Genomic DNA, 11,564 nt, shown 5'->3' with positions numbered 1-11,564 from the left:
ATTTTATGTTTGCCAATCAAATTTTGGTCAGCACGGACTGGTTGGAGCGAAGGGTCTGTTTCCTTTCTGTGTGACTCCAGTTGAGTGGGTTTAACCCGGAGAGGAGAGCTGGAGCTTTAAGAGGGGAGGGGCGGTGACGGAGTTTTTTTTCAAATTTTTGCGAAATCTTTTGCCAATTGGAGGAAGCAGAGGTCCCTCCCTCTCCTTCCTGAGAGGTGTCAGTGTCCCAGGGAGGTGGTCGCTTCAGTTTGTAATCTGTATGTAGCAGAGTTGCAGGAGGAACCCAGAGAGAGAAAGAAAGAAAGTTATATTCAGAGCAGACACCCCCCTCCCCTCCATCCTCCTCTTCCCCTCAGCACACCTACCTCTCCAAATCTCAGAACACTCCCCACTTCCCCCCCCCCCCCCCCGAACTACTTTGCCCCTCTGGGCACCGCCCCAAGCGACGAAACCCAGCGCACAGCAAGATCCCACAGCCACAGACTCGAACCAGCGAGTGGTTTCGGTGTGAAAGTTTCCCGAGGATGAAGGTCGGCAAGATCCGCGGCTTCCTGCTGCTCCCGGACAGGCTGGAGGATTCGGTCTATACCCGGGGCCAGTTGATGTCGGGCCGGGTGATCCTGGACCTGCGGGCGGCCGTTGCCATCCGCTCCCTGCTGGTGTGTGCCCAGGGCATGGCCGCGGTGCACTGGCTGGAGAGCAGGAGCATCGGCATGAACACTGTCTACTCCGACTATAGCTCTCACCAAACCTACTTCAAACAGAGGCAGCACGTCATCCGAGGTCAGTGTGTAACTACCCCTTTCAACTGTGTGTGTGTGTCTGTGTCTATACAACTTCCTCTGCAGGAGAGGTTATAACACAATGTGTGTGTGTGTGTCTGTCTGTGTAAGAGAGAACTGTTCAGGGTTCCTATAGACATGCAGCTAGGAGCCAGGGTGAGATCTGGTTTCAAGTCTTGTTGTGGGATCTTCCTGTGTATTGTGTTGAATCTGGCTGCACGGTGGTTTTAAGCATGAACAGCAAAAGAAGTGTTGAAATATCCTCTTTATTGTCCATACTGTTTAATAAGCAAATTTGGTCAATATGTTTGACTGTGTGCCGACATGTCACCACTTCAGCTGGTTGTGTTAAAGGGACAGTACTTTGCTGTTAAACCTTACTCCTAACACTCCCTGTACAGACAACTCACTCTTGGGAGAGAATACATCCACATCTCCTCAAATTCAACACACTTTCTGTCCTACTTCACACTCATTCTCAGATGCCCTCTCTCTTGCTCACACTCCACCTCAAACACCCTCTCTTGCACTTTACACTCCGTCTCAGACACACTGCATGTACTCTTTCTCAGACATACCACTTCTGTCACCCACGTTCTCAGATATGCACATTCCATAAATATACGTGCAGACACACACTTATTGGGGTACAAACAATACAAACACATGCTGTCTTTCATATTCACTCAGATGTGCACATTCCATATATACAAATGTATATGCTGCCTGATATTTGCACACCACATACATGTGCGCACAGACCACTCGAATGCATGCTCATTAATACATATTCTGTGTGTACACAGACTTCCTCACACTCTCCTTTCATCTCCCACATGCAGTCTCTCTCATCTTCACATATTCAATGATACAAGTACATTCACAGAGTTGAAAACGTTTTCCCCTATCTGTGCAGGGTTCCCTGACACACCGCTCAACAAGTAGTTATACAGAGTGTGTATTAGAGCTATGATTGTCCTTTTTTTTCCCTCATTTTCTCTCTTGTTCTGTAACATGTACAAAATGTTTAAAAATTAATTAACCATTCCCACAAAAGTTGTGGCTTGCAGAGGAATTACCTAGCCCCAGATCTCCTTCGTGTCAGTGGGGTTAAACTGCTGGTCAGAACAGGTGCAATTTGACAGGAAGATGGTGTCAATGTTAGAAGTCATAGAGTTGTAAAGCATGGAAACAGACTCTTCGGTCCAACTTGTTCATGCCAATCAGATGTCCTAAATAAATCTAGTCCCATTTTGCCAGCATTTGGCCCATATCCCTCCAAACCCTTTCTATTCATATAGCCATTCAGATGCCTTTTAAATGTTGTCAATGTACTAGCTTCAACCACTTCCTCTAACAGCTCATTCCACACACGCACCACTCTCTGCATGAAAAATTTGCCCCTTGGTCCCCCTTAAATCTTTCCCCTCTCCCCTGAACCTCTCAATACCCCAATGACTGTTACATCTAAAGCAGAAACATATCCCATTCACACTGACATGAGTTCTTTCTGCAAGCAGTTGTTGTTATCCCAAAAAGGGAAGTGTGCAATGTCATCTGTGACTCAGCAACACCTGATATTTCGCCTAGGGAGCTTAAAGCCTAATTGCCTCAATATTGACTTCACCAGCTTCTAAATCTCTCCAAGCTCAGCCTTATTCCACGTCCAGCCCCCTCTATCCTCCTCACCTCCCTGATCTGTCCATCTTTCTACTCACCTGTCCGCTCCACCCTTCCCACTGACCAATCACAATAACCCCCTACCTGCATCCACCTATCACTATCCCAGCTACCCTTCCCCCACTGTATACTTCTGGGCTCCCCTCCCCCTCACCAGTCCTAACAAAGGGTTTTGGCCCAAAACGTTGACTTTCCTGCTCCTCAGATGCTGTTTGACCTGCTGTGCTTTTCCAGCTTCACATCTGTTGACTCTGGCTTCCAGCATCTGCAGTCCTTATTGTGTCCACTGCTTCCTGAGCTAATAGGTTTTGTGGGTTCACTCCAGAGATGTAAAAACACAATCTAATCTGATGCTCAAGCTGTGGAACTGAGGGAATGCTGTGTAGTTGAAAATACAAATTTTTGAATGAGGTTCAAATTGAGCCACCACTTCCATTGGTAATGTTTCCAAGAGAAGCAGAGGAGGTCATCCTGGACAATATAACACTTTTTCCATTGGCTGCTAAGAGATGGTCTGAGACACAACTTACCTTTCTTCAATATAATTGGCAATAAAACTTGCAGATTATCATTTTTTAATAATAAAAATCAAGTAGTTAATGCCCTGTAGGGAAGGAAACCTGTTGTGTATACCCAGTCAAAACTAATTTCAGGCCCACAACCATGTGTTTGACTCTTGACTACCTTTCGAAGTGGCCCAGAAAGACACTCCATTGAAGAAAGGCTGATCAGCAACTTCTCAGGGCCAGGAGAGAGAAAATGGCCAATAAACACCATCTCACAAACTCATTCCAAAGTAAATTCTCTCCAGTTCTGGCTCCTCTGTTAATACTTTTCATTAAATCCCAGTTCCTTCACCAAGCTTTTTCTGACCTGACTTACCCTTCCCCAGCTCTCCAATTGCATTCCTTATGCCTCTGTGAAGTTTCTTGGGATTCTTAAACCAAGTTGACAATGAGTGACCTTTTATTTGGTAGGTCGGTGTTTGGGGGTGTGGTATTCAGCAAAGAAGGCATGGAAAGTTTTGTGGCCTGTACCTGACTTTCAGATTCCCAGAATCCGATCACAAGTCCCCTCACTAGGTGACTGACCCACTGTAAGTTTCCATATGCCAACTCCGATTGGCTGTGCCTCTTCGTATGACTTGCCACTTTCCTGCCATTGGTCATCTGGAATTAGTGTCCATTGGAGCAACCAACAGCCACATCCCAGAGATTAATCTTTAAATCCCAGGGATGGTGTTCTGGAGGGTTGACAAACAATTTCAAGGTTCATCCTGTTGCCCTAACCTCCTCCACACCTTCAACGTCAAGCTATTTTTGGAATTGGTGACATGCAATGCAGAAGTGTAGCACAACTGCTGTTCTGAACTAGAGTGGCTGCATTCTGTGCCTGTGTTATCTGTCCCTGCCTGCCTGGGGCGAGGGAGGGAGTCAACCAGGGATCCTGAGTGCTCTCATGTGCCGTCTCCTGGATAACACTTGCAGCTTGATAGAAATTTGAACACAGAAAGAGGGCCATTGACAACAGTTGGTCATAAGGCCAGCTCGTGAGCAGACATCAATATTTGCCTTGTGTTGGGATTTTCATGGTGAATTTGCATCAGAACTGGTGAAATTTCTGTCATAAATCTGATAAATTGCACCATAGTTCAGGAAATAACCCCACCCCACCCACCGCCACCCAACACAATATCAAAGTCGCTTACCTTTTGGCAGCTCTAGTTTTTAAAGAAATAAATTGCATTTGGATAGCACCTTTCATGACTTCAGGGCTTCTTACAGCTGATGAAGCTTTTTTTAATGCGTTCTTTCTGATGGACTGTAGTGAAATGCAGTTGCAAGTTGTGCATAGCAAGGTGCCAGAAATATCATTGGGTTCAAAGACTGAATCACATGTGACTTTTCAGACCTTTTTCAAAAAAGAAAGCTTCACAGAATTGACCCGCATTCTTTTGTCTCTATTTAAAACCTAAATCTCATATACACCTTTCATCAAAGTGTTAATCATCTTTCAAGCTTTAGGGGTGACTCAAAGTTTTTTCCAGGATCAATAATACCCAAAGAGCATTATCAAAAGTAATGGCACTATTGGCTATCATTTAAAATGCTTAAACTTGAATAATGAAACAGTGGTATTTCATTTGTACTTTTTTAGCCGATAGTAGATGCATCTTAAGATACTCCAGAATATTTATGAGCATTGCCAGTTATTTGCATTATTGTACTTTCTGTCATGGGCTATTAAAATTTAATTAACTGAACTGAATGTTACATTAACACAAGTTTGGACCTATTTAGCTTGGGTTTTAGCGTTGAGAAGGTGCATTGTTTTGCAGTTACAATACCTAGATTTATTGGCACGTTATTGCAGTCAACTGAGAATTCACACATTATTGGCTTTAAATTATCATTTAGTGATTTGTTAAAGTATGAGGCTGACAACTCATTTGACTTGCTGCAAATACAGAATCAGTCAGAGTAATGTTAATGAAGGTAATAGCCTCAACGTATTATTGTTAGACTATTATTCCAGAGACCAGTTAATGTTCTAGGGACCGTGCTTTGAATCCTGCCATGACAGGTGGTGGAGATTGATTTCAATAAAAATCTGGACTCCGCTTTAATGATGACCATGTAAACCATCATCACTTGTCAGAAAAACTCATCTGGTTCACTAATGTCCTTTAGGGAAAGAAACCATCTTCACCTGGTCTGGTCTACATGTGACTCCAGACCCACAGCAATGTGGTTGACTCTGAACGACCTTCTGGGCAATTAGGGATGGGCAGTAAATGCTGCCTAGCCAGTGATACCTACATCTCCGAATGAATAAAGAAAATTTGTCTTTGTAGCGGTGTTGATTTGAAGAATAGATGTTGGCCAGGACATTTAAGCAGAAATCCCCTGCTTTGCTTTGAGGTGGTGCCTACGGATCTTTTTACATCCACCTGCGAGAGCAGACAGTGCCTCAGTTCGATGTTTGCACAAAGTGCAGTACCCACTGACAGTGCAGTACTCCCCTGGTACGGGGATACAATCGTTATAAAGTCTTGTCTGAAAGGTGACCAACAGATGATGACCACTTCATGCAACGTGTTAAATTTTGTCGATTAGGTGAGAGCCTTTGCGGTCATCACCAACGCACTGTTGTAACTTGCTGAAGCAGTGTTTTTCAATGCAAGTCTTTTTCACTTCAAAAACTTGAGTTTTCATGAAAACAGTGTTCAGAGATCAATACTGTGACTTTGGAACTTGGTATTGACATGAAGGTCACTCACTCCTGCTCTCCCTTTTAGTATATTGCACTGGCTTCAGATGGAATGCGATAAAGGGAGGGAGCAGGCCCTGTTTGCTCTGTAAGGGCAAAGTTCTTTGAACTCGCACAAACAACAGACAGCACAATATGCATAAACTAAAACAAAGAACTGTGGATACTAGAGATCTGAAATAACAACAGAAATTTCTGGAGAAACTCAGCAGGTCTGGCAGCATCTGTGGGAAGAAAATAGCAATAAATCAGACCTGCTGAGTTTCTCCAGAAATTTCTGTTTTTAAGACAGGGAGTATGTTAGCTGGTTTCACTTTGGCACTCCTTCCCTTTCCCAGCGAGGATTCCTCGTGAGCCCACAGGGAACGGTGTCCATATGCAGCTACAAAGATTGAAGCAGAAAAGTGTCACTTGTGGGAGTTTAATAATATGTCTGCCATGGCAGAGTGGGCACACACTCTTCCCCGGAGTCAGAAAGTGGTGGGTTCATGTCCCACTCCAGAAACCTGAGCACTGCTATTTGCCAGTGCAGTACTGATGGAGTGCCACACTGAGTCAGAGTTGAACTCTTTTTGGATGCGGAACTAAATTCTACCACGAGCTTTACTGCGTCCCTCAGCAAGTAGTCCTGGACCTTGGAATGTGCCAGTCTACAACACTCGGTCGGGGTCAACTCCTTGTTCTGGAAGACCAACCAATTTCGGGCAGAACCAAAGAGCATCTTTCACAGAGTTGATGATGCTCCAGGTGCAGTCCATGTTTGTTTCAGTTTGCGTCTCAGGGAACAGCCTGTAGAGCACAGAGTCCTGCATCATGAAGCTGCCCAGGATGAACCTCAATAAAAGGCAGTGCATCTCTCACCAGACCTTCTTTGTAAAGGCACATACCAGCTGGAGGTGTGTGTCTCTAAACCAACCCCCTCATCCCCCAGAACAGCTGCATTGAGAGAAGCTTGCGGTGGCATAGAGAGTCTAGGTGTGCATGAAGAATCTGATGGGCAGTGTCCTTCTCACCACCGGCCAAGCGACATCCTGGTGCTTTGTTGGAAAGTTCTGGCGACGAGGCATTCTGCCAAATGACTTTGACAGTCTGCTCAGGGAGGCACGTGACGGGATCCACGCTCTCCTTTTTCCCGCAGGGTCTCCTAATCATTGTGCTGCAGTGTTTCCATGAGGGGCAGATGGTATGGTACAGAACAGTCCAACTACTTGGAGTGTTCTGTGGCACCAAAGTCAGAACCATCCTTCACAACACAAGGGAAATTGCTCCACCAACAAATTGTCTGGTGCCTGTCTTTTTGTGGGATCATGCTGTGCACAAACAAAAGGTCCCAATCTAAGACAGTGACTGCCTTCCAAAATTGAAGGTGTAGTTGAGGGTAAAAACAGAGCAGGATGGGTGAATTGATGTCGAGGAACGGGTTGAGGAGAGCCAGAGAGAAGCCAACAGGCCTCTTAAAGAGTCTGGTGAAAAACAAACACTTTGAAATGACTTAATTGCCTGTAAAACAGTGTGGAGCAATTTGAAGTTATGAAACCTGCCACAGAAACACAAGCCTGTCTTTCTTTAGCAAATAACAATCCCTGAGCTGTTGACAACAACAGAGGCAGTGTCTTCACTGACCTCATCGCTGTCAGTGCAGCAAGCCTCGGGCGCTGAAAGCCAGTATTTGCATTGCAGAAGTTCCTTTCAAAGCGTACTTGCTGTTGTCCAGTAGCGAATGTACAACCAATTTGAGCTTAGCAAGCTCATCCAAACAGCAATGAAACAAGGGTCAAGTTAATCTGTTTGATTTTTGACACTGGGTCCGGCAACAACTCAAATTTACAATTCCCATCTACCTGTTTACATTGTTTCTGTCCTACTGCAGAGTGATACTCTGAGCAAGATATGAAGTTCAAGGACACTTGGGGACGGGTAACAAAACATGCCAGTTAGACCCCCATCCCTCTGGAAAAAGAAGTCGAAAATTTGGGATTTGAGAAAAGGACACTAAGAAACAGCAAACAATAGAAAGTTAACATTCTTCAATGCCAGTAGACTGAAACTAATTCTATATTCCCCTTAAAAAAAATTTTGTCCCTTTTAAAAATTCAGATTTCCTCTCTCCCCTCGGGAGAATATGTAACATTTACAGGATGGCAGTGTCTGATAATGCTCATACGGAGTTGAGGATGTCAGGAAAAATCACTCAAGACAGATTGTAACAATACATGACTCATACACTTTGACTCGTTTTGATTCTGTTTAGACTCATTTAAATAAAACATATTGGGTGAAAACACTAGTCGTAGTGCAGCGATTAAAATCAGGGCTGATTTTAAAAATTGTAAGTTATCAGGATCTTGTGTGTCTTTTTTCAGCATTCCTTATTTTTCTGTAATTAATCTTGAAAACATGGAGTAAAAGTTGCACCTAAATACAAAGCAAGACAATCGTTCCTCTCCTAGTTATTGTAAGCTGTTAAAATGCATAAACTTTTTTTTAGAAAAGTCCTTTGGTGAAGATGAACTTTGCTGATTTAACTAAATTTAGTCCCTGATAAGCGTTAGTAAAATACATTTTGGGGGAAAAAATGTGACCATGCATTTAATTTCATTTTGCACATTTCCTGTTTGAAAATAGCAGTAAATTGAACCACTAAATATTGAGAGGTATGTATTAAATCGAGTAGATGATTTGTGCAGAAATTTCATAGGCTTTGATTTATTGTTGTCACGTACCGAGACACTGAAAAGTTTTGTTTTGCGTGCTCTACAGGCAGACTGTACCATAAAGTGCTTCAGGGTAGCAGAGCAGAGTGCAGGACACAATGTCACAGCCATAGAGAAGGTGCAGAGAGAGAGAGAGAGAGAGAGAGAGAGAGAGATCAGAGTTAACATTTGAGGTCTGTTCAAAAGTCTGATAATAGTGGGTAAGACTCTGTTCTTGACAATTATTCAAACTTTTATATCTTCTACCTGCCGGAAAAGGGTAGAAGGGAGCATAACCGGGTGGGAAGGGGTTTTTGATTATGTTGGTTGTTTTCCTGAGGCAGTGGGAAGTGTAGACAGAGCCAATGGGTGGAAGGTTGGTTTGTGTGATGCACTGGGCTGTGTTCACAAATCTCTTTAGTTTCTTGCAGTCTTGAGAAGAGCAGTTGACATTACTATGCTGTGATGCATCTGGATAGAATGTTTTCTATGGTGCATCTATAAAAATTGGTAAGAGTCCTTGTGGGCGTAACTTTAAATAGTGTAAATACTGTACTTATTTGGTACTCTATTCTGGAAGAGAAATTACCAATTGCGTCAACGTATTTAAATCCCCATTTTAAAAAAATGCAACTGTGGTTGCCAGGGGTGATAATCAATGATTGACAGGCAGCTGAACCCTGGGGATTTCCTATCACCTCAGTTTAAGGTGGAGCTTAATCTTTAATCTTGCCACCTCCTCAAGTGTAAGTGAAAGTGCTACTGAGAAGTGAATATCAATTTGCAGATGTCTGTCTTTTAAAAAGTGCAACTTTACTGGTCTCTTCCTTTGCAGGCTGCGGCAAGTGTTTGTGGAATCTCCAAATAATTTATGTGCAGCTTTTAATGGAAAGAAATAATTCAGTCATTTCTGGATATTTTTACATATTTCGGAAATGAGTTAGAATGTCCCAACAGTGTGGAAGCAGGCCATTCGGCCCATTGAGTCGATGACCCCCTCTTGAAGGGCATCCTAACCATACCCACCCTATCCCTTTAACCCTTTACAGCAGATACGACTTGAACCTGGGCCTCTAGCTCAGAAGTCGGGACACTACCACTGTGGCACCAGGGACTTTATTTGGTCATTGTATAAAGGGGACGGATATAGGGCTGAGAAGTGAATTGACCGCAGTTTTCAAAATCATGAGTGGACTGGATAGAGTGGATTGGGAACAGCTTCTCCCTATTGTAAAAGGAACAAGCATGAGAGGGCATGGATTTAAAGTGGATGTAAAAGAAGCAAGGATGATTGGAGAACAAAAGATTTTCGCCCAGCAAGTTGTTAAGATCTAGAATATTCTCCCTGGAAATGGGATGGAGGCAGGTTCAATTGAGGCATTCATTAGGCGATGATCCAGATTGAAGTTGTCTGTGAGGGAATGGGGGAGATAGGAGGAGACTGGCCCCAGGTCATGATGTACGTTTGAAGAGCCAGTGTGAGTATGATGGACTTAATGGCCTCCTCCAGTGAGGTAGCACTTCTGTGATTCTGTGACATTGTTCAGGAACAAATAATGATCAGGAGAGTTTCCCTGATCATCTTCAAAATGCTCTTCTTCTGAGGGGTGACCTTTCTACATGCACCTGGCTTTGGTTTAATATCTCAGCCAGAAGACAGCACCTCTGAGCATTTGAACAAAAGGAAGTCCTTCAGCTAGATCACAGCTGATCTGAATCTCATAACCTTTTACTGTTTTTAATAAACTCATGTTTGAGGTGAGGAACATAATTTTTACATGTGAAGTACCAATTGTTCCCATCAAACACTCCCAGGACAGGGACAGCACAGCGTTAGATACAGCCTAAAGCTCCCTATACACTGTCTCCCATCAAACACTCCCAGGGTATGTACAGCACGGGGTTAGGTACACAGTAAAGCTCCCTGTACATTTTTAAACTGAAAGTAAACCTCTGCTTATTCTGTTAAACTGAAACGAAACCTCACTCTACTGTTTTAAACTGAAACTAAAGCTCCCACTACACTATCATATCAAATGCTCCCAGGACAGATAGAGCACGGGTTAGATGCAGAGTAAAGCTCTCAATAACACCATACCACAGTCACCCAGGTGCATACATGGACACAATTTGACATAAAGATCCGAGTCAGCTTCAGGTAGTTAATATGTATGAACAGCGGTTGCTATGGTAAAGAGTAACTGGCATGAGAAGAAAGCTTCACCAAAGATTTGAAGGAGAGTATCGTGGAGAGCTTTGAGGGAGTAGTTTCAAAATCCAGTCTGCAGAAAATGTGGGTGCCAATGGCAGACAAAGACTGTCTAAACACCGAAGGCAGTGCCTCTGACAATGCAGCAGTGCTACAGTCTTGCACACGTGTGTCATTTAAAGTCCTAGACTGTGAGCTGGGGCCATGAGGCATCTGACCCAGACACACAAGTGTTGCCAGTTAAAGCTGTGTACATCATGTTAAGGCAGTGAGTGACTGTGACGCCCTGTTCTGAGGAAGGGTCACCGGACCCGAAATGTTAACTCTGTTTTATTTCCTTCAGAGATGCTGCCAGACCTGCTGAGCTTTTCCAGCAACTTTGTTTTTGTTCCTGATTTACAGCATCCACAGTTCTTTCGTTTTTTATTTGTGATACCCTCCATGTTTGAGCAGCTGCCCCATAGACAGTATTTCAGATTTTAGACAGACAGTAGTTCGAGATAGTAGGCAGGGTACCACAGGAACTTATCTCAGCAATAAAACTGAATCTAAAAGGGAAGACAGTGAAAATTTACACAACTGAATTGAATTCAGTCTCGCAATATCTTGCCATAATTTAATCTCACTCCTTTCTCCCCATTCAGTTAAAATTACTAACAATGTTCTTTTCACCTTCTTTGCAGCTGTAACATTGTATTTCCTGCTCTGTTCTATCATCCTATGATCTACCTATACTGCATGCAAAACAAAATTTCACTGTACCTAGGTACATGTGACAATAATAAATCAAACCACTCACATATACAGGGGACATGAGATAATTAGTGTTGCTTGTTGGGTCTTGCAAAAAAGTCTTGTTTACCAGTTTCTGGGCTGTAGTGAGATGTGTGCAGAATGTACAGATGTTAGAGCAGGAAGCTGTAACTGGAT

The 11,564-nt window shown here is 43.4% G+C and overlaps 1 protein-coding gene across 1 annotated transcript in view; it reads left to right on the top strand.

The window, feature by feature from the left end:
* The first annotated feature begins 231 nt into the window (after nucleotides 1-231).
* The window catches only part of LOC109923541 (arrestin domain-containing protein 2-like), a 56,411-nt gene continuing 45,078 nt past the window's right edge, over nucleotides 232-11,564 (top strand). Inside the window, exon 1 of the mRNA XM_020523577.2 lies at nucleotides 232-783. Coding sequence (XP_020379166.1) covers nucleotides 525-783 — 259 coding nt within the window. The 5' untranslated portion in view covers nucleotides 232-524. The remainder of the gene's footprint in view (nucleotides 784-11,564) is intronic.

This window comes from Rhincodon typus, chromosome 29 (genome assembly GCF_021869965.1).
Source record: "Rhincodon typus isolate 14 chromosome 29, sRhiTyp1.1, whole genome shotgun sequence".
Lineage (NCBI taxonomy): Eukaryota > Metazoa > Chordata > Chondrichthyes > Orectolobiformes > Rhincodontidae > Rhincodon > Rhincodon typus.
Note: the sequence above shows the minus strand (reverse complement) of the source record. Positions and strands in the feature narration are given on the sequence as shown.